This window comes from Camelus bactrianus, chromosome 12 (assembly GCF_048773025.1).
Source record: "Camelus bactrianus isolate YW-2024 breed Bactrian camel chromosome 12, ASM4877302v1, whole genome shotgun sequence".
NCBI lineage: Eukaryota > Metazoa > Chordata > Mammalia > Artiodactyla > Camelidae > Camelus > Camelus bactrianus.
This window is the reverse complement of record NC_133550.1, coordinates 16,801,582-16,825,117: the sequence shown is the minus strand read 5'-3', so window position 1 is coordinate 16,825,117 and position 23,536 is coordinate 16,801,582. Positions and strand designations below refer to the sequence as shown.

The following is a 23,536-nucleotide window of genomic DNA, read 5'->3' as shown; positions in this document are numbered from 1 at the left end:
AGTATGGAAATGAAACAGGAAATTAAAAAAATAAACACACCTCTATTTTATTAAAAAGGTACAGTTTGGGGACTGAAGGAGGGAAACAGTGTTTCTCAAAGTTCTAGGACTACTTAGCAGTACCCAGAATGTTTGTTTAAAAACACCAGCAGGGAACCTACATTTGGAACAAGTTTCCATGTGATTTTTAGTCACCCTGGAGTTTGAGAATCACTGGCTAAGGCATGGCATGGGGACTGGGATTGTCTCGATCCTTCTGGCTCTTTGTTTCAGGGAAGGATTCATTAGACTTTTTACGAATAAGCTCAGCTGACTCGTCTGGGAGTTCCTGGTGTTCCTTTCTTTGGGTCACTGAAGCACTGAAAGAGTTAATACAGTTACGGGTTGGGGAGCAGCTAAGATAAGGTCCCAAGATGTGAGTGCCCACAGCCCACCTGAGAGCTTCCCTGGTTGTCTCTGGGAGACCAGTCCAGGCCTGGGCCCAGACTGACCCAGAAGTGGAACTGCTTAACATACATTTCTGCCACATCCCAGAGCTCTGCTACTTTTCCTGTGAATTTTCCTCTGGTTTCACATCACAGAAGACTCCCTCTTCCTCCCTTCACTCTCCCCTGCTCCCTCCTACCCATCCATGTTTCTTCCTCTCCACCCTCATCTTGTTTCCTTCCCAGAAACCAAGTTATAAGCCCTCCCGTCTGTCTGCACCATGTTGGAAGTCTGTGTATGTCTGTGTGTCGGTGCTCACTGCATCTTGGCATGTGCATGGGAACCATTGTGGACTTTGTGCAAAAATGGGCTGAGCAAAGGAGGGCCAGGGCAGCTAGAGTCGAGGTAGAGAGTCTTCTCCAACTGCAGATAGTGTTTGGTGCATAGAGGCACACAGCTATCTTAACCTGGCAGACAAAAGAGCCCAGGGGAGACACTTGTAAGACAAAGCAGAAAAAGATCTTGGAGAAGGGGATCTGCTCATTTTTGAGGGACACAGTCCCAAACTACAGAGGAAAGATGACTAGCCCCTCCCCACATGCTGAGAGGACACCCAGCGGGCCTTTGATGAGACAGGCCGTCAATGGCAGGCAGACCAGAAGAATGGGGCAGTCGGCGTGAGGCTGGTCCTAGTTATGAAACTAGACAGTGCTGTGAACTGGACAGCACAGCTGGGGAATTGGGGAGGTCGTGAGGATCACAAAGAGGTAAGTGACCTGGGCTCACAGAACAGGTGGACGTGTGGATTGGAGGTGGGCCGGGGCAGGCGGCCAAAGAGAAGGTGCACTTTTCGGAGTGGAAGCAGTGTGTCTCCAGAGTGGCACACACACGGAGTATTCACAAGGAAAGCAGCACGACCACCACCCCTGGAGCAGCAGCAGAGAACTTTCATTAAGGAGCAGCAGATTCTCACGCCACAGCCATGAGATCCCAAGGCTGTGCAGGGAGCCCCCACACTGAAACGCCGAGGACCAGCCCGACACACACGTAGTTGGTGCCAACCTGGCATGTGGATAAGGAAGACAGAAGCAGCAGGGCTTGGCCTCTACACCTGGTAGTGCGATAAACTGAACAAACCTGTATAGAGTTAGAGAAAGGGGAAGAAAATTGTATTCACCTAAATTCCCCTGGAAAGAGGAAGCTGTCTTTGCTGGGAACAATATTTTGATTTAGTGCTTAAGTCTGAAGCTGAGATCCCAGTGGAGGCCGGGGTGTGGGTAGAACAGCTCTGCATGAGACAGGAAGGAGTTTTTGAATTTTGCATGTTATACCAAAGACAGAGTGTAAGAAAGAGGCTGCCATTTGATGCTGTTCACTGTGAATCCCTTTCCCCATCACCTCCCCTAAATTTTCAGAAAGTTACTAACATCACGAAATGTTGGGGTCAAGTGGAGCGTGCACACTAGACATGTAGGTGCATGTATTAATGTGAGAGGGAAGAACCAAGGGGTTGGGGCCTTGGATTCAAATAGATGCTTAGCAGAGCCCAGGCACTGGCAGGGATGCAGAGGGAGAGGAGCTCGGAGAGGAGAGATACCAACATGGGGGTGAGAGAGTAGGGAGCAAGTTTAGCCGAATCTCAGCAGGGCAGGGCCCCAGTTGAGTTCTGCTACATTGTTGTTTTGGTTATTCTCAATTGTGTTTTCTATATCCAAATCAACTACCACCACGACCACCACCACCACCACCACACACACACAGCCCTTGGGAACGCTCCAGGAACTGAAAACCAGGTATCTATGTACTTGGTGAGCCATGATGTTGAAGTCCAGCTGGGACTCTCAGGCCCACTTCAGAGCAGAAGCATAGACAAGAAGCAGCCTTCTCTGATGCTGCCATGCCCCGCTGTCTTCCCTAAGTCCATCTAGAGGATGGGGCTGGCACCAGCATCTCACAGCCTTGGTTCCAGTTAGGTCTATACTGGCAGGCATCAGTGCCCTCTCTCTACCAAAGATCTTTAATTGTGGCAGGGCCAGGGCCATGAAGGGTGGCTGGGATTAGTAATCTAGAAAGACTCCTTGGAAGAGACTTGCGTCTTCAATACTGACATCTTTAAGCCAAGAGAGGCAGAGTTGAACCTTCCCAACCAGAAAAGCCCCTTGTTGGCCCACTGAGTCCTGCCTCTGTCCCCTCAGCTGCTCTTCCCAGGGGCAGTTCTTGAAGGCAGTAAGGCAATGCCAATGCCAAAGACAGGCCTAGGTTTATCCGAAACTCTTGGTCTCTCTCAACTCTTCACTCCTGCATCCAGCTCACCTTGACAACAATCCCCAGACCTAGGGCAGATATGCCTCTCGAGCAATTCCTGTGCAGCCCAGAAAGCAAATGGGAAGGAAAGACTACTGTTGTGATCTGAGATGCCACGTGCAGTCAGTCCTTTGAGAGAACTAGAATGGTGTTGGCATGGGGATCCAAGCTCATGGCCAGTGAGGCAGGTAAGCATCTCTGTCTGATGTGGTACAGTAATGAGGTCATTATTAATGTGTGGAAAGAGACCTGTTGGGCAGCTGGACACAGATAGTGTGTACCCTGGCTCCTGCCCTTGCTGGGCAGGTCTCCTTGCACCTTACTAGGCCTGGAGGGACATCAAGCTTCTGTGGTAAGAGGAATGCACATCCAATGCCAACAGCCGCGGAGTATCTGGGTACCCCCCTAGCTGATCCCAGGACAGGCTGGCAGGGGTCTTCTTTTCTACTGGGTGACTGGAGGAGGCTACATCAACCTTCCAGATGGCTTCCATATGGTTTCCCTGTTGGCTGGGGTGTGAGGGTTGAAAGTGTAAAAAAGAGATGAAGAGTTAGACAAACAGAAAGGGAGAGACTGAGAAACAACAAGCTCTCCACAGTTTTCTTCCCTTCTCAAATAGGTGTCACACCCTCCTTGCCACGTCTCTTCCCCTTAACTCCACATCTCACCTCGCTGGGTCTCCTCTAGCTGAGGCACTACTGGAAGAGGCTGCGGGGGTAGCCCACGTGCCCTGGGGCAGAAGCCCTGAACTGGCTACACTAGTGAGGCTGTGAAGGTGGCCCTTCTTGGCTGCCCAGAGGCTCACAGTGTCTCTCTTTGAGCCTGGGGGGGTCACATGGTGGGAAGCATCAGGTTTGTTTATAGGGATGGACCAATGGCAGGTGGTGGATCAATGCTCAGCATAGAAATGGTTGTAAGTTCTCAGCTGTGGGTCCTCAGGGTCTTTCAGTTGCATAGTTTGAAACCTACTTGGTCAGGTTGGCCCCTGAAGCCCACACACCACATGCATACATACCTCCATTTGGGCCAATGGCCAGAGCTTGGCCTGGCAGCTGAGAAGACAGGCTCTTTGCAATTCATGGGGTGAGCTTTGCCTGTCTGTGCCTTCCCAGAGCTGCCAGCCCTCCAGTCTGGCCACCCTTCCTCCCTGCCTTCCCACCCATCCAGTCGGCTGCCCCCTGGCTTCTGTGCACCTACCAGGCCACCCGCAGGGGCACAAGTTGCTGGCCCCCAGACATAAAGAGCTCCAGGGGCTGCTTGCAGGAGGAGCTGCTGGAGTGGGTGTGCTGGAGTAAGGATGGAGGCGGCTTGCTTTTTCTTGACTTTGGGGAAGTGACCACAGGGGTGTGCAGGTTAACGTTCCACTCCAGCTGGAGCTAAGAGGAACCGGCAGAGAGGCATCAGGGGGACAGGAAGATATTCCCTCTCTAGGGCGGGAGGAGGCATTGCTTGACTCAGGGCTGAGCAGAAAGGGTAGGGTCCAGGGAATCCCTCCCATTAGAGACCCCTGGAACCCCAGGGTGTTGCATTTCCTAGAAATTCCTTGAATTATTATTTGCTGGGTTAGTTCCTGCTTTCTCCTTTGTTGTGAAGAATCTGGACAACAGGCAAAAAAGCAAGGAAAAAACTAAAGGAAGCCAGGGTAGCTGGAACTGTGAGAGCACTCACAGAGTTCATGACATGGGGCCAGGTTGTGCCCAGAATGTTCTCAGTATCTTGTCATCCAGGCCCTGCTCTGGACAAAGAGCTGAGGAAACCCTCACAGCCACCTAAAGAATTATATGGTCCCTTTCCTTGTCAACCTCAGAACCAACTTAACAAATCAAGACCTCTACAGGAGATGATCAGGACTAGTCTAGTATAAGGCAATAGGAAACTGAGTTGGGAGATACCTCCATGGCCAAGGCTCTTCCACCTGCCTGATGCTGGCACTTATACCCCTCAGGACACTGCTTCCCCCAGACTTAGGCCATTACCACTCAGGACTTGAGGAGCTACCTCCTGGCCCAACCCTATGGGAGATCTCAGGAGTTCTGAGTCACTGCTGTGGGATTCTCCAATTCCTCCAAGCAGCCGGTTAGCCCCCTATGGACTCTTTCGGCACTCGCTGCTTCTCTGACCCTGGTAGCAGGGGAGAGTGGAGGAAACTGAAGCCAGCCCTTCAAGAATAAAAATAGATCAAACTCAGTGGATTGGAACTCAGAATGACTGGACTCTCAGCAGCAACACCAAAACCTAGAAGGCAATGAGCACTGCCTGCAGAATTGTGAGGGAAAATGAACTCTAACCTAGACTTCCATATCCAGGCAAACTGCCAACTAAGGGTTACAGGTACATGAGGTCCTGGGTTCAATCCCCAGTACCTCCATAAAAATAAATAAATAAATAAATAAATAAATAAATAAACAAACAAACAAACAAACAAACAAACAAACAAACCTAATCACCTCCCCCTCAAAATAAAATTAATTTAAAAAAGTTGAAAGACTATGAAAACGAGTATATGTATATTCATGTATGACTGAAGCAACGTGCTATAGAAATTTACACAACATTGTAAACTGACTATACTTCAAAAAAAAAAAAGCTGACGGTAAATACTAGGTAAAGGTATTTCCAGACAATTAGGGTCTCAGTGATTTTACCTGCCACAAACCCTCTGTCAGGAAGTGACTAGAGGAGGTACTGCACTAAAACAAGGGAGACCTGGCATCTAGAAAACAGAGGAGTCGTCCCCAGAGAGAAGCAAGTCCCCAGCCTTTAGGAGGGTGAAGAGGACAGCTGTGACCAAGCCTGGAGAGCAACCAGGCTGGACAGGAGCAGGGAGACCCACAGGGAGGGAGAACCTGAGCACAGAGTCAGTACTGCAGGCTCCCGCTACCTCCCCTTCCAGAAGAGCCTTTCTTCTCCAGCTCTTTTTGAGGATCCCTCCCTGCCATGCTCTCCCCATATATGGAGACTGGAAAACTGCCCTTCCTTACACTCAGGCCTCCTCCTGGCCTTCACTTCTTCCCGATTCAGAGACTTTAATCTGCTCTCTTATTTCCCATCTGCTCCCCCTGCCCCCAGACACACCCTACATCCCCATGGCTCATTTCCTGGCCCCATCCCTGCTGGCTGAACTGAGCCCTGAGGGTGCTGGACAGGAGGCCCACCTTGGGGAACATGGTCACCATGCTGCTCAGGCACTCTTGGCACTTCTCCCCCAGGTCCTTCTGCTTGTCCGTCCAGGCCTGCAGCTGGAGGTTCTGCAGGTGGTTGATGTTCTCCAGGAAGATGTAGAGGTTCTGGGCCCTCCAGGCAAACTCAGTTTTTTGCACAACTTGTATACGGTTGATCATTTCTTGTCTGGGAGGAGAGGGAAGTGATTCAGTGGGTGAAGGGGCCTCTTCCTGCCCCTAACTCTGTTAACCAGGATGACACTTTGTTTGTAATCCCTGAGAGCAAGAAGAGAAACGGTGGTTGGTGAGAGCTGGGAAAAACAGGGAACAGAGAAGCAGGAGGTGGTGTCAGGAGAGGAGCCTCGGGCTGGGCTGGAAACAGGAAGAGAAAGCAAGGCAGGTGGAGGGGAGCATGTTAGGGGGCTTCTGGACAGGACAGTAGGAAGAGAGGAAGAAACAAGGAAGCAGGCTTAGAGGAAAAGGCCACTAGAGGGAGAGCAGCGTGTGAGGGCCTGACCTTCCACATCTGCATGCTGCCCAGGGCCTTGAGGTCAGGCATCCTTTGCCAGGCTCCTCCCTCAGAGGGACCCTGTCCATGCCTGGAGTGATTCTCCCTGATCCCCCTGCCCTGTGCTTTTCTTTTCTTGTTGGGTTTTGGCTCTGCCCACACATCACAGTGGGTGTGGGTGGGTGCCAGGGAGGACCTACCGGAGGCCCTGGAAGCGTCTGTAGAGGATGTACTTATGGCACAGGCACTGCAGCCAGAGCGCGTTCAGCTCCATGGTGGTGGTGGTGAGCTCCAGCGCCTTGCTGCGCAGGTAGTCGGGCAGCCCCAGCTGACCCTCCTCACTCAGGAGCTGCAGGTTCCTCCTCTGGGCCTCCACGTCCATGTGGTAGACCTTCCTCTTAGGAGTTACCAGGGATATATGCAAAGGGAGCTGGGTCACCTTCCGGAGGGATGTCCCTGCAACAGGAAAGGAGGCTGATTTCTTGGGCTTCGTGGGAACCTGGTAGGTCCATGGTTTCTGGGTAAACTCAGTTGAACTCATGGTCTTCTGGTTTCTGGGCACAGGCTGCTGGGTCTTAGTGGACCTGGACAAGTGTGGCCTCCTGTCTTGTTGAGCAGATTGGGCCCGGCTTGGGGGAGGTGCCGGCAATGCCTCCTCCAAGGCCCTCCATCGACTGGTGGGCATGAAGATCATTCTCTCCGCTTCCTCCCTTGGCTGTCCTGGCTCCCTCCATGGGCCCCCTTGCTCCTGGTCCAATTTCTGCTGCTGCTTCCTTGCCACCTCTTCCACCTCCCACTGCCGCAGCTTCTCCTGGTGCTCCTGCTCCAGCAGGGCCCACATCTTCTGCCGCTGCAGCCACATCTCCTCCTCCTCCAGCCACTGCTGCCTCCGGCGCTCCCAGCTGAGTTCCTCTTCCTGGTGCTCTGCCTTGCTCTCCACAGCCACATTCCTAGAGCCCTCTAGGGACAGCTGCTTCTGCAAATGGGACTTAATTTGGAGTCCTTCCTTCTCCTGGACTGCTTCCTGGAAGAAATCCTTCTGGTCTTTGACTTTGTGGCCTGGACTTTCTGCCTCTGGTCTTTCCAATTTCTTAGGAAACTTGTGATCCACAGAGGATGGTAACACAGGCTGAAGACATTCAGTGTCCCTGCTGCTGTACACATCTGCGATCCTTGAATGCACGGTCATGGTGGAAAGTGGCTGATACATGGAAGGCTTGGTGCCACTCTCCCAGGCCACGGCCATGGGACTTGGGGAAAGTGGTGAAAGTTGCTCCCCTTTTTTGGGTTCCTGTTGGCTTTCCTCCATGACTGCTTCTTTCTTTGGGAGGGTGTCTTTCTCAGTGGGGGCTGTGGAGTCAACCAAGACCTTGGCCGAGACTTCTGCTTGACCTCTGTTAGACTGAGCCTTCTTCAGCTGGAACTCTAAGGCATGCTTTATCAGGAGAAGGTCATGGTATTTTCCCCCTAGAACTTCTACCTGCTTTAGTAGAGCATCTCTTTTACTCTCAAGGACCTGGAGGGAATTCTGGAAGTACAGCCTCTGGCTGCTGAGTTCTTTGGTCATCTCTATTTTTAGGTACCTGTATTTGGTCTCCAGGCTCCTGTTCTCCTTGTACTGGAGGATCAAGGCCTTGTTGAGGTTCTCCACCACAGTTGACATGTACCTAATGGCCCTAACCTCCCCCTGGTTGAACATGGTGGAGTCCAGGAGCTCCTGCAGCATGGACTTCACCTCGGAGACCATGGTGCAAGTGATGTGCCTGTCCTGGAGCATCTGCTCTGGGCTCAGGGGCTGAGCGCAGGATATTGCTTTTTGCTGGCTTTGTTCCTGCCAGCCCTGCCAGAAGGTGTGTTTGGCCACTAGGAGAGGTGGAGAGAACAAAGGCAATAAGCTCCTATGGATCCAAGGATTATACTGATTCTCCAGACCCTGCTAGACCAAATTCCCATCCAACCCTCTTAGACTTTGGCAATAATTGGAGCTGGGCCATCGTATGAGGCCAGGAGAGATACTGTCAGGAGAGATGTCTGCTGGGCTCAGAGCTTGCCCAGAGCTTATGCACCAGGGTCTGTCAGCTCTGTAGCATCTGCAGGGCCCAGAGGGGTCTGGACCTATTTGATCCAGTTCAACTCAATTCAGCACATTCCTGATCCTCCATATCTCCTTGAAGTAGAGTTATTTTTCTAATCGTGCTACTTTCCAGCCTCGGTATCTGTGTTTGGCTACCTATTGTCAACTATACAAACTCTGGAAGCCCACCTGGCACCTGGACTCCAGATCACCTGGGAAATTTTAATCCTTTTTCTGTTACTACTGGACTATATTTGTAGAGAATTTATCACATGGTCCTGTTAACTGTTCACATTAAAAAAAAAAAAGCCTAGTGTCTTTTTCCATTTTGAGGGTCATGAACTCGTTTAATACTTTGAAGAAAGCAGGAAAACATACAAAAACACAGACTGTGCACTTTGTGGTCAAACCTATCCATAGACTTCAGCTCTTTGGGGATGGTTGATGGTCACAGTTGAATCTACCATGTGCAGAGCTGCTGGAGTGATTATCTTGGAGCATCCATTCATTTACCTATTCAATGAACATCACTGGCAGAAAAAACACTGTCTAACTTTAGATGAGGGACTAAAGGAAATATGGAAATTAAATGACATTGAAGTCAAGCTAGCATCTAGCTAAATAGTGTCAGAAAGGCCATACAGCCTAGTGGTTCAGAGCTTGGATTCTGGAATCAGATAACTTGAATCCCGTACTTCCCACTTGCTTTAGGCAAGTTTTCTAACTTCTGTGTCTCCAGTCCTGAAAAATGGGGATAATCATACCATCTACTTCATAGGACTTAAGTAGATTATGCATGTTTAGTACCAAGCACAGAACAAGGTGTACCTTGAAAGAGCTCCATAATTAATCCCTTAAAAAAAAAAAAAAAAGACACAGCCTTTGCCCTCTAGGAGTTTATAATCTAGCAAGGAAATAAGTCGAGGATACAAATACAATAGGATTATTGTGAGGACTGTAAGAGAGACTGTCTCCTTCTCCTCCATTTTTCCCTGCTCCCCCACCTACCCCATGCCCCCGCTAACTATTGACCTTGCTTGACTGGAAGGAACCTGGCCACGACAATCAGTGGGAAAACACTAATGTCAGCTATTGTCCATTAAACCCCGAGCACGTTCTAAGCAAAGTGCCAGATGCCTCGCACTGACTGAAACCCTGTAAGTGGGCGGTGTTCTCCTCACTTTGCATATGAGGAAAGTGAGGTTCAGAAAGATGAAGTAATTTGTCCAAAGTCACACTGTCAGGAATTGAGATTCAAATTTGAGTTTGTTTGGCTCTGAAGCCCATATCCTTGAGTAAGATTAGGAGGCCAGAAAACCTATGTGTGGGGTCTGGTTTTGCCACAGGCTCTCCTTGTGGTCCCTCCTCTTCTCTGAGCTTCAGTGTTCTCATCCACAGAATGTGGGAGTTAGATAATCTCAGGTCCCTTTAGTGCTGATAGGAGCAATATTTCAAGGTTGAGCTACGAGGCAGCAGCTCCAGGGAGCACCAACAGGAACCTGTTTCCACATCATACCTTCCTTCAGCCTGAGGGACAGCCCATAACTGCTCAGTGCTCAGCTTGGGTTCACCACCCCAACCTCTTACCACTGCCCATCCATCTCAGCATTTTTTTTTTTTTTTATGGAGGAGAATTGGAAAGACTCCCATAGACCCTGCTGTGTGACTTCTTCCCTGAGATGGCATCCACCCCACTCAGCTTCTCTCCCAGATGCTCCTGGAACCTACTTTGTGCCCCTTTCTTCTGTCCTTCAATGAGAGTGGAGCAAAGGGAAATGAGAGACTCGATGCCTCCTTTGGTGGCAATGAGGGAGAGAGGTAACACCTTCTCCATCACCTCGATCCATTCATCCAGGGCTTCTTCTTCCTCCTCACTCTTCCTGTTCCTGATCTCATAGGTCAGACTGTCACCTGGAGAGACAGTGGGAGGTGCAGGCTGAGAACAAGCAGTCCTCTAGGGAGACCCAAACAGCCCTACAGCACAGGGGCTACACCAGCAGGCTTTGAGGTTGGATTGGTTTCACCTCTCATTAGCTGTGTGATTTGGGCAAGTCACTTATTCCCCTAATCCTTAGTATCCTTGCCAATAAAAGGGCTGGGTAAGGATTAAATGAGATAATGCAAGGGAAACGATTAACATGAGACCTGCCATATAGAAAATGTACAACAGACATTAGACAGTATTGTTGTACTACAAGGCCAGGGATGTACCTGCCTTGTTATTGCTCTACCCTCATTGCCTAGTCCAATATCTGGACAATTACATGAATTACTCAGAGTTAACAGCCCTGCTTAATTCTTGGGGGCAGCTGAAGGACCGCTAAACTGAGAGGTCCTCCAGGGCAGGGCAGTGTGAGGCGAGGAGGGCACATCCCTATACCATCTTCTTCCAACACTGCATCAGTCACCACACCTCACAGCAGACTGAGGCCTCCTGATGGGATAACTCTGATCTTAATCTGGGCAGCACCTGGCTCCAGGCCTGCATGCAGCTGGTCCACACCCAAATGGCTATACCAGTTGCTTACAGCTGGCATCAGTGGTGTTTGACCTAGTACCCACCTTTGGCTTCCTCTATAAAATAGCTAGTGTGCTCCACCAAAAAACTATTAGAACTAATAAGTAAATTCAGTAAAGTTGCAGGATACAAAATCAACATACAAAAGTCAGTTGCATTTCTACACACTAACAATTAACTATCTGAAAAAGAAGTAAAGAAAGCAATCCCATTTACAATAGCATCAAAAACAATAAAATTCTTAGGAAGAAATTTAGCCAGAGAGGTGAAGGAATTCTAGTGAAAACTATAAGACATTAATGAAAGAAACTGAAGAAGACACAAATAAATGGAAAGATACCCCATGTTCATGGATGGGAAAAATTAATATTATAAAAATGTCCATACTACCCAAACCCATCTATAGATTCAGTGTGATCCCCATCAAAATCCCAATGGCATTTTTCACAGAACTAGGGAAAACAATCCTAAAATTCATGTAGAACCATAGAAGACCCTAAATAGCCAAAGCATTCTTGAGAAAGAAAAACAAAGCTGGAGGCGTCACACAAGCTGGTTCCAAATTATATTACAAAGCTACAGTAAACAAAACAGTATGGTACTGGCATAAAAACAGACATATAGACAAATGGAACAGAATCAAGAGCCCAGAAATAAACCCATGCATATGCAGCCAGCTAATATTTGATAAGGGAGCCAGGAACACTCAGTGAGGAAAGGACAGTATCTTCAGTAAGTGGTGTTGGTAAACCTGTATATTCACATGCAAAAAAATGAAATTGGACCCCCTACCTTATACCACTCTCAAAAAGTACCTTCAAATGATTAAAGACTGAAATACAAGCCCCCAAACCATAAAGCTTTTAGAAGAAAACACCAGGCAAAAGCTTCTTGATATTGGTCTTGGCAATGATTTTTTCTTGGATAGGACACCAAAAGCAAAGGCAATAAAAGCAAAAATAAATAAGTGGAACTACATTAAACTAAAAAGTTTCTGCACAGCAGAAGAAATGATCAACAAAATGAAAAGGTCCAACCTACAGAATGGGAGAAAATATTTGCAAATCATTTATCTAACAAGGGGTTAATATCCGAAATACAAAAGGAACTCATACAACTCAATAGCAAAGAAAATAATAATAATCCAATTTTAAAATGGGTGAAGGATCTGAATCAACATTTTTCTAAAGAAGACACAGAAATGGCCAACAAGGATGTTGATAAGGTGTTCAACATCACTAATCATCAGGGAAATGCAAATCAAAGCTGCGATGAAATATTACCTCATACCTGTTAGGATGGCTATTATGAAAAGGACAAGAGATAACAAGTGTTGGTGAGGACATGGAGAAAGGGGGATCCTTATATATTGTTGGTGGGAATGTAAATTGGTATAACCATCTTGGAAAACAATGGAGGTTCTTCAAAAAATTAAAAATAGAATTACCATATAATCCTGCAATCCCACTGTTGGGTGTATATCCACAGGCAACAAAATCACTATCTCCAAGAAATATCTGCGTGTCCATGATCACTAAAGCATTATTCACAAGAGTCAAGACATGGAAACAACCTGTCAGTCAATGGATGAATGGATAAAGAAAATGTGGTACATATAATGAAATATAGATAGTTTCCAACTTACGATGGTTCAACTTAGGATTTTTTGACTTTACAATGGTGTAAAAGTGACGTACACTCCTTAGAAATCACATTTTGAATTCTGAATTTGAATATGGGGCATGATATTCTCTCATGAGGCTGGGCAGTGGCAGCAAGTGCAGCTCCCAGTCAGCCACACAGTCACAGGGGTAAGCCAATACACTGACTACCATCTGTACACACACAGCCATTCTGTTTTTCACTTTCAGTACAGTCTTCAATAAATTACAGGAGATATTCAACACTTTATTCTAAAATAAGTGTTGTATTAGATGATTTTGCCCCACTGTAGGCTAATGTAAGTGTTCTGAACACATTTAAGGTAGGCTAGGCTAAGCTGTGATGTTTGGTAGACTAGTTGTATTATTAAATATACTTTTCAACTTAATATTTTCAACTTACGATGTGTTCACCAGGACGTAACTTCATCATAAGCCAAGGAAGATCTGTATTATTCAGTAATAACAGAGAAGGAAATCCTGCCATTTGCAACAACATGGATGGACCTTGAGGGTACTATACTAAGTGAAATAAGTCAGACAGAGAAAGACAAATACTGTACTATCTCACTTATATGTGGAATCTAAAAAAAGTTGAACTCATAGAAAAAGAGAGTAAGTTGGTGGTTATCAGAGGCTGGGAGGTGGGGGAAATGAGGAGGTGCTGGTCAAAGGGTAAAAACTTTCAATTATAAGATGAGTAAGTTCTGGGGATCTAATGTATAGTATGGTGACTATAGTTAACAATACGGAATGGTATACAGGCATACCTTTTTATTGTGCTTTGTTTTATTGCTCTTTGTAGATACTGCATTTTTCATAATTTGAGGGTTTGTGAAAACCCTGCATTGTGAGATGACGGTTAGCATCTTTTAGCAATATATAAAATTAAGGCATGCACATTGTTTTCTTAAACATAATGCTATTGTACACTCAATAGACTACAGTATAGTGTAAACATAACTTTTACATGCACTGGGAAACAAAACAATTCGTATGACTCACTTTATTGTGATACTCACTAAATTGTGGTTGTCTGGAACCAAACCTGCAATATCTCCAAGGTATGCCTGTATTTGAAATTTGCTAAGAGAGTAGATCTTCAGTGTTCTCACCACACACAAAAAAATGGTAACTAAGTGAGGTGGTAAGATGTGTTAACTAAACTTACTATGATAATCTTTTTTGCAATATATGCATATCAAATCATCACACTGTATACTTCAAATTTACACAGTATTGTTTGTCAATTATATCTCAATAAAGCTGGAAAAATAAAATAAAATAGCTAATGTGAGTCTGCATTTAGTTTCTATCTTGCTAAAAAATGAGATGTAACAGTGAACTCATGACCTAGGCCTCATCCCATAAGCACCTAATGTCACAGTCTATTATGTTTTGGACAATTTGCCCCTCTGGGGAGGAGAGGTGATGTGCTATGACAAGAGTGTTTCCCTGGAGAGGCACTGCGATATGTCTTTTGCTTCCTCTGCACCGACCACCCTGCATTCCCCTCCCAACGAATGCTGACCTAGGGTGGGGAAAGGGGGAGGCTGAATGAACTGGGACCAGGGTCTTGCAGAGGAGACACCTACCCTCAGGACTGCACCCAATCTGCAAACTCACCCCAGTCACCCAGCCAGTGGAGAATTTCATACAAGTGCTTCTCTTTAGTCTCAGCATCTTTGGAGAAGGAGGTAATTTTCTCCAGCAAGATGAATCTGTTCTTGCCCTTTTGCTCTGTCTGGTGAGACTTCGCCTTTTTTTTAAAATCATATCCTAACTCTTCCTGGAAGCGGCTGATGACACAGTTGACATTGTCCAAGATGTCTGAGAGCTGGGAAGAAATATCCTAAATGGGAGGCAGCAGATTGTAGTGTTTAGAGGGGTGAACTCAGGCACCAGATACCATGTCCTAAAGTGTGATCTTAGACAAGTCAGCTAACCTCTTGGGGCTTCAGGTTTCTTATTTGTAAAGTGGGGGTCATTACAATACCTATGTCACAGGGTTTTCGTAAGGATTAAACAAATTAATATTTGTAAATCACTTAGGACAGTACCTGGCACATAAAGTGTCAGCTCTTATTACTGTCATTTTGATTATTAAGACCAGGTCAGGAAGGGAGAAAAAACTAAAAATCCATAGTTCTTCAGAATTTCAGAATTTGCTGGGGACTTTAGGACATCTCTCCTCACCAGGCTCCAGAGGCATCAGATTAGAAAAATGAGGCCCTAAGAAACCTCAGGATCAGAGGCTCCCATAAAAAAAATGCACTAGAGGCTCACATGCAGAGTGATTCAAGTCTTTGCCCATTTCTCTGTGAGCCCCTAGGGGTCAGCCTGAAGAACTCTGACAGCTTTCCAAGAACAGACCTCCAATCACAAACTCTAGACCGATTCTCCTGCTCTGGCAGGACCCAACACTAAGTGGTTCAGGGTCATCCTAGGGCTTCCCTGTGGGCTGTCCCCTTCCTGGGCCCATCCCTGCCTGGGGTGGGGAGCGCAGTTTGATTTCAGCTTGCCCCTGCACTAATCTGTCTATAAACCCAGCTTGCTGAGGATCCCAGGACCCTGTCCAGAGCTGGAATCTTGCCCAAATCTGGAATCAGTCCCCAGCCTCCACATTAGACCCCAAAAGAAGGGTGACACTGTCATCTCAGGGGTTACCTCCTGAGCCCGGGTTAGTTGGGCAGCCTCAATCCTCGAGATGATGGCTTTCACTGATGCAGGGGTCACCAACTGTGGAGGTGTATCTTTCTCCATTTTGGATCACTCTGTCTGTCACAAAGATGTCCTGTGTCTCTGGTACACAGGCCTGGACACATGATTTGGCTGCTTGGGGGGTTAAGGACTCCAGGGCAGCTCCTGAGGACCCTCTTCCTAGCTACAGCTCCTGTAACTGCCAGACATCAGGTTCCAACTGACCTTCTTTTCTCCAATGACATCATCACTTGGATTGGAAGAATGACTCCCTGTCATCTATCTGCTTGATTATCTAGCTTTTTATCCATCACCCAATCTATATTAACTTGACCTGTTACTTTCTAAAAATCATTAAATGTTATGCTCCCAAACCAAACATTAGAGTCTAAAAGGAAAAAGCAATTACAAAGAGTTCTTTTCTCAAAGAGGACTTTTTTTTTTTTAACTTAACAGAGGCACTCGGGATTGAACCCAGGACCTCGTGCACGCCAAGCACATGCTGTACCACTGAGCTATACCACACTCACCAAGGAGACTTTTTTAAAAATTATAGCCAACCAATAACTAGTGGGAATATATTTCAGTTTGCACCAGGGGTAAGGACTTAGTCAACATTTTCACTGAAGGTAATTACCATTGCCGAAGGCATTTAAAAACAGATTAAAATGGACTTTGCTGTATGCCTAGGACTAGAAATCTACCTGGCACACAGTAGATATTTAATAAACATTTATTGACTCAATGAATATGTAAGTAAAAATACATATACGTGTAAATTATTCTTCCATGCTACTGAACATTTAACAGATAAGGAATTAAACATTGTACGTTCAGTTCTTAGCAGTGCTATAGCCACTTAATAACTTTTCACCTGGCACCCATTTGTCTTTTATAGACTATCATTCATTCACTTATTGAAAGTTAATTCTTTCATTGCCTCATCACTCAATGAACACTTATTGGTAACATTCTATATGCCAGACCTGGGGCTAGGTGCTGGAAATACAGAAAAGAGTGAGACCTAGTTCTCTCACACCTTGTTTATGGATATCTGTCTATCTATACATCTGACACTGGATGGTCCTTTAACCCCTTATGACTTCAGAGCATGTTGTAGTTTACAAATAACTTATTCATCCTTACAAACATGAGAGAGCCAGCTAAGGCTCAGAGGAGTTATGAGATTTATGTAAAGTTACAGAGCTGGGAAGTACACAGTCAGGACTTTAACCAGCTTTTCTGATTCCCAATCTGGGGTTCTTTCCTCTTTTACCCCTTTTCTCTCCCCACTCCCTTTTCTTTCTTTTAAGCCTAATCATACTGATAATTAGATTATATATAAATGACCTAAACAAGCCAATTAAAAGATAGAGATGATAAGATTCAAAAACCCAAGATTCAACTATGTTCTGTCTACAAGAAACACACTTTAAACAAAGACACATATAGGTTAAAAGTAAAAGGGGAGAAAGAGACAAACCATGCTAATACTAATGAAAAGAAAGCTAGAGTGGCTATATTAATTTCTGATTTTAGAACAAGAGAGATTAGCAAAAATAAAAAGGGAGGGACATTCCATAATGATAAACGTGTCAGTTAAAAAGGTGACATAATCCTACATATGTACAAACCTAATAACATAACTTTAAAATACATGAAACAAAAAACTTACAGAAGTAAAAGGAGAAATGGATAAATCCATAATTACAGCTAGAGATTTCAACACTTCTCCTTCAGGAATAGGTAGAAGAGAAAAAAATAAGTAAAGATATAGAGGTTTTGAAAAACACTATCAACAAGCTTGACTCCATCAACATTTATTGAACATCTCACCGACAAAAGCAGGACACGTTATTCCAAATGCATATGGAATAACAATCTTGGCCATAAAACAAATATCAATAAACGTAAGAGGATTGGAATCTTACAAAATATGTTCTCTGACCACAACAGAATTAAATTATAAGTCAATAATTGAGGGCTATTTGGGAAAATTCCCAAATATTTATAAATTAAACAAAACACTTCTATATAACCCATGAATCAAAGAAGAAATGACAAGGAAAATTGTGACATATTTTGAGCTGAGTGAAAATGAAAACATGACATATCAAATCTTGTGGGATGCTGCTAAAGCAGTGCTGAGACAGAAACTAGAAAAGGAAGAACAGAGAAACTCAAAGTAAGCACAAGGAAATCATACAGGTAAGAGTAAAATAAATAAAACAGAAAACAAACAAACAAAAATGGAGAAAATCAATGAAACCAAAACCTGGTTCTTTGAAAAGATTAATAAACTGATAAAGCTCTAGCCAGTTTTTACCAGGGGGAAAAAAAAGAGAAGACACAACTTTTCAACATCAGGAATAAGAAAGGGGACATCACTATAGTGGGAATAATAAGAGAGTATTATGAAAAAACTTTAAGCCAATAAAGTTGGTAAATTAGATGAAAAGGACAAATTCCTTGAAAGATATAATCTATCAAAGCTCACAAAAAACAGAAAACATGAAAAGCCCTGTATCTATTAAATAAATTGAATTTGTAATTAAAAACCTTTCCCTCAAAGAAAACTCCAGCCCCAGACAGCTTTATTGGTAAATTTTGCCAAACATTTAAGGAAAACATAACACAATTCTATATAAACCTTCCAGAAAGTTGAACCGTATGGAACACTTCTCAAATCATTTTACGTGGTTAACATTACCTTGCTACAAAAAACAGACAACATTTTACAAGACAAACACAGACACAAAATAAAATGAAATGGAAGCCCCCAGGCAGGAAAAAAGTTATTTGCGAGACATGTATTTGATAAACAACTCTCATCCAGACTCTATAAACACTATAACTCAATTACAAGAAGAAAAACAATCCAGTTTTTTAAATAAGTAGACAATCTGAATAGATGCATCATTAAAGAAGATATTCAAATGGTAAATAAGCACATGAAAAGATTCTCAACATCATTAGTCCTTAGGGAAATGCAAGTTAAAACCACATCGGGTTGCCAAGTCTGACAAAGATGAGTCAGGGGATAGAAAGTGTGACAATACCTAGTGTTGAGGAGGATGGTGGGAAAGTGAAACCCTTGTATATTACTGGTGAGAATGTAAAGTGGCACAGCCACTTCGGAAAACTGTTTGGCAGTTTTTTTAAAGTTAAATATACATGACCATACAATCCAGCAATCCCACTCCTAAGTATTTATCCAAGAGAAATGAAAACATATGTCCACACAAAGACCTATACACAAATATTCATAAGCAGCTCTATTTGTTATAGCACAAACCAAAAAACAACCTAAACATCCATGAACTGGTGAATAGATAAACGAATTATAGTACGTCCATGCAATGAAACAGACTACTTCACATTAAAAAGGAATGAACTACTGATACATGCAACTACTGATACGTGCAATACTTCTGGATAATCCCCAAAGTATTATACTAAGTGAAAGAAGCCAGAAACAAATGACCACAAACTGTATGTTTCCATTTATATGAAATTCCAGAAAGGCAAAAACTATAGTGACCGAAAACAGATCAGGAGATGCCAGGAGCCAGAAGAAAAAGAGAGAGGAGGTAATTAGGTTTTTTTTTAATGAAGGTACTAGGGATTGAATCCAGGACCTTGGGCATGCTAAGCATGCGATCTACCACAGAGCTATACCCTCTCCTGCCTTTAAAGAAAACCCAAAACATATAAATGACCTAAAGAAGCAATTAAAAGATAGAGGTTATAAGTTTCTGAGAAGGAAATGCTTCATGCCATGATTATGGTGGTGTTTACATGACTGTAGATATTTCTGAAAATTCACTCTACTGTACACTTAAAATTGGTGAATTTTACTATATGTAAACTGTACCTCAATAAAGCTGATTTTTTTTTTTAATGCAACGTTTTACTATGCCCAGGACTGTGGAGGGAATGTGGGCAGACAGTGCAAAGGGGCTGGAAGTTAGTCAGGGGTATAAGGAAATAATTCTTTTTCCTCACAGGTGGCAAGTCTTCTCTATTTTCATTCGCGTCACCCCTGGGGCTGGGACACTCCTTCCTCCAAGCCCCTCTCCCATGCAGTTCAGGCCAGTAGCAGCACTTTCACCACAAATGATCACCCAGGAGAGACACATGTATCCCTTTCTCTCTTTTTTGGTGGGGGGAGGTAATTAGGTTTACTTATTTCTTTTTAGAGGAAGTACTGGGGATTGAACCCAGGACATTGTGTGTGCTAAGCATGTACTCTACCACTTGAGCTATACACTCCGGCTAAACCTTTTTTAAAAAAAGCAACAAACCCTCTTTTCCAAGCAAGCCTTTTGTAGAACCTCACTATCTAAAATAGGTAAAAGCGACATTTTATTAGAATACATTTATAAGTTCAAATTCATGATATCTCCGTGTTATAGAATCATTCAATGCCAACAAGCCTGTTTTGAGGAACCCAAAAAATCTGATACGTAGGACATCCAAGTGTATATATTTTTAAACCACTGTTTTAAAAATAGTTAAAATATATTTAGTTTCTGGGTAAAAATGGTAGACTGAACACATGTATCTAATTTTGCTCTACTAAAAATACACTAAAACTATAGCAAAGGGATTTTTAAAAAGGCATAAATGCAAAAAGGGAAATAGGAGAGATGAGCAAAATACTTCAGGAAGCTGTTAAGCATATGGGTGAGTGGTTGCTGACAGACTAGAAAAGGATAAATCTTAAGGCAGTAGTGGGGTTACCATATGGCAAACGGAACTGGTTGTGCCAGAATGCTGACCACCCGGAGAAGGAAGAACTAAAGAGGTGAGATCAGAGCTTCCCTGCAGTGAAGCTCTTGGCCGACAAACCTCGCCTGTGTACCTGAGCCCACAGAGCACAAAGGCTTCTAACTGGCATTTTGGTAACCCATCCTTAAATGTGAGGCGATAACCAAGGATGATAAGAATTTCAGGCAAAGAATCTAACATGAAAGAGACCAAAAGCACAGGAAAGGAAATTTAGAGAGAACAGTGATTATGCAGAAAGAAGAAAACATAAAGCAGCCATTAATAACGTCAGAGATAAGCTATTGCAACTCTGGAACAAAATAAGATGCTATGAAAAGGAATATTTGGAGAACAAAAATAAAGTGAGACTAATAAAATTCCTTAAAATGTTGAAAAACTCAGTAGAAGAATGGGAAGATAAGTTAAGGAAATCTCCCTGAAGACAAAGTAAAAAGGTGAAAAGTAAGAGAGGAAAAACAAGAAATGAGTCCAGCAGATCCATCGTCTGAATTATAGGTGTTCCAAAAAAGAAGATGGAAGGGAAGAAATCACCAATGGGATGATTCAAGATTATTTCCTAGGAGTGAGGGGCACTGAGTGCACAGACCTACACATAGCCCCTTCAAGACACATCACTGCCATTTCAGAATACTGGACACAAGGAGAGGTTCAGGGAGGGGGGAAAAGTCACTTACAAAGGATAAGGAGTTAAAAGGCTTCAGATGTCTCAAGAGCAATGGTGAAAGCTAGAAGGTAATGTCACAATGCTGTCGTAGTTCCAAAGAAATTCAAGACCCAGCCAAACAACGGATCAAGTGTCAGGACAGAATAATGAAACATGCAAAGTTTCAACACAATTTACTTCCTCCTTTCTGAGGAAGCTTCTGGAAGATGCTCTCCTCCAAAAAGAGGGAATAAGTCAAGAAAGAGAAAGAAACAGAATATGGCAAATAAAAGATCCCACAAAGAAGAGAGGCAAAGAAAATGCCGGGGGGATGAGAGATGAGATGCCAGGTTGCCAGATGTGCAGCAAGAGGGGAGGATGAACTGAGACCGGAGCAGGTCAGAAGGCTTCAGCACAGATGTCTTCAAGTACGTGAAGTTGACAGAAGATTTGCTGTACCTGAATATTCCAAGAGATTTAGGCAACCGGGGGAAGATTTTGAGGCAGATTTTGTGATAAATAGATAGAAAACTAACTAACTAACTAACTAAATAAATAAATAAACCACAAGGTAATTGTTACTTCCAGGAAACATGAAAAGTGCAGGAAAGGAAGAGTAATCAAAGTTTTCCACATGGCTCAACTCTCAATAGGATATGTAGTCACAGTGTTGTAAGAACTGAAAATTGAACTAAAAGTTATCAAATTAAACTTGGCAGATAGGAGACGGGAGTGAGGTATAAGCAGTGGGGAGACAGAAAGGGAAAAGAGATAAATCTTCAAATCTGCTCCTGTTATTTGTAGGGGCTGGGGCAAGACTATAAATGGAGACTCACACACTACACACCTTAATGTTATGAATTAAGCTCACAAACTGTTCCACTAAAAAACCTGTTTAAACTTCTAACTTTATAAATATACCTTCATAAGGACCTGGTAGGCCAGGTTCTAGATTAGAATTTTTGGAATCCTCAGAGTTCTACACTAGGATATAGCAACCCCCGGCTCTTGCCTGACCCCCTTCCTTTCTGCTCTTGGCTTCTGTCCTGCATTAGAGAGCTCACACAGGGTCCTGTGGACACTCCCACTTGCGCGCACTCCTCTCGCAGCAAATAGCTGCTCCTTGGCTGTCCACACTATCAGCAAGTCTCCCTGGGGAGGAGCGATCCAAGGAAGAAACTGGTGCAGGCCCAGCAAGCAAGCTGGGCAAGGAACTCCAGGGTCCTAGGTATTCAGAATATGGCCTATAAGGGGGGAAGTGGGCTTTGGTTGGGGATATCCTCTTGGGCTCCTCGAAGGGACACAGCTGGAGGCAGACCAGAGATATGAATATTAACAGTTTAAAAGAGCTGAATATGGCCGCCTCCCAGGGGGAGAGAAGATGGAGACAACAGGGTTCTGCTGTTTTTCTTAACAAATCTTAAATAATAATTTGACATTTTAAAACAGCTGTCTATGTATCCTAAAAGAAACCTCATTAAAAAAAGAAAAGCTGGGGGGGGGGGGTAGGGTAGAGCACATGCTTAGAATGCACATGGTTCAATCCCCAGAATCTCCATTATAATTATTAATTAAAAATCCTAGTTACCTCCCCCTCTAAAAAAAAACTGTAAAAATAAAATGTGATTGATAAAAGTTTATGGAATCTCTGAACCACTTCTGCTATGTCTAGAGGTCTTAATAATGTTTGAAAACTACAGGACTAGGGCCACGCAGGTATTATAATGAAAACCACAATGAAATTCCTACAGCGACCCCGATAATGACTCTCTCCTCCTTTCCACCCGTTTGTCACTTTTAATTTAGGGCTTCTACTTTGGGTTAGTTGTTTTCCTATCTCTTTCCTGCTAAATTCTAAGCTCCTTGCATTCGGCGACCCGCCTCAGAGTTCTTTGTATCTTCAGGACAATACCAAGCACAGAGCACAGGCTCAGCTAAGTGTTGAATAAAAGAAAGAGGAAGCACCTTTACCCAGGCTACGCAAAGGTGTTCAACTTTTCTGCCTGAAGCTCTGTAGACGTTCAGCATAGTCATTAAATAGCTTTAGGTTATAATTCCTCTACCCGAACAACATAATATTTACCGCATATGTTTATTCTTACAATAAATTAGGCCCTTCGCCTCACCGTTTCACCGCCTGGTGGGAGCCACGTCTCACAAGAAGTAACTTTGGGTCACGTGAGAAGCACGTGTACGCCGCATGAGGGCAGGGGTTTCGGGGGATCTGTCTGCTTATTTTTTTTTCAATTGCTAGTTGCCTAGTGCCTCGAACAATTCCCAGCATATTACAGGTGCTCAATAAATAGTTGTCAAATAAGTGAATTAAGTAAAATGCTAAAAATAACTACGCATCGCATAAAAAAATCCTTTGTGAAGTGCAAAGATACCCCTATATTCCGAGTGTATACTTGGGTTCAGCTCTTGGTCCTGGGAGCGAGCACGCGGGATCCTGCCGCTCCGAGCGCCCGTGTGGGGCGGACGCGCCAGCGGAGCCGCAAAGGCCGGGAAGCGGCAGGCCGAGGTCTGGAGGCCGCCGGCGGAAAGAGCAGGAAGGCAGAAGAGTCGCCGACGCGCGCTGAGCGGCCAGGACCCGCACTCAGGTCGCTCGGTGCAGCCCGGCGTCGGCAGCTGAGCGCCTGGAGCAGGCGTGCCCCGCCCCCTGGTGGGCGGGCCCCGGGCCCGGCGGCGCGGGGGCGGGGCCTGGCTTTCCGCGCCGGGGGCGGGGCCGAGCCCGGACGCTCCGGGCCGGT

At 44.7% G+C, this 23,536-nt stretch overlaps 1 protein-coding gene across 3 annotated transcripts; it reads right to left on the bottom strand.

The window, feature by feature from the left end:
- Positions 1-22: 22 nt before the first annotated feature.
- FAM186B (family with sequence similarity 186 member B) lies at positions 23-23,328 on the bottom strand. 3 transcript variants are annotated; one of them, XM_045523573.2, is made up of 8 exons: positions 23,195-23,328; positions 14,279-14,504; positions 10,202-10,384; positions 6,600-8,262; positions 5,886-6,078; positions 3,928-4,106; positions 3,054-3,239; positions 23-359 (listed from the first exon to the last, which is right to left on the bottom strand). In XM_045523573.2, the coding sequence occupies exons 3-8, from the start codon at positions 10,305-10,307 to the stop codon at positions 218-220; spliced, it is 2,469 nt and encodes an 822-aa protein (XP_045379529.1). In that variant the 5' UTR covers positions 10,308-10,384; positions 14,279-14,504; positions 23,195-23,328; the 3' UTR covers positions 23-217. The 3 variants fall into 3 exon arrangements, with proteins under 3 accessions (XP_045379529.1, XP_045379528.1, XP_010962761.2); XM_045523572.2 differs by having other exon boundaries at positions 23,174-23,305; XM_010964459.3 differs by lacking the exon at positions 23,195-23,328 and adding an exon at positions 15,320-23,165.
- Between the last annotated feature and the right edge of the window lie 208 nt (positions 23,329-23,536).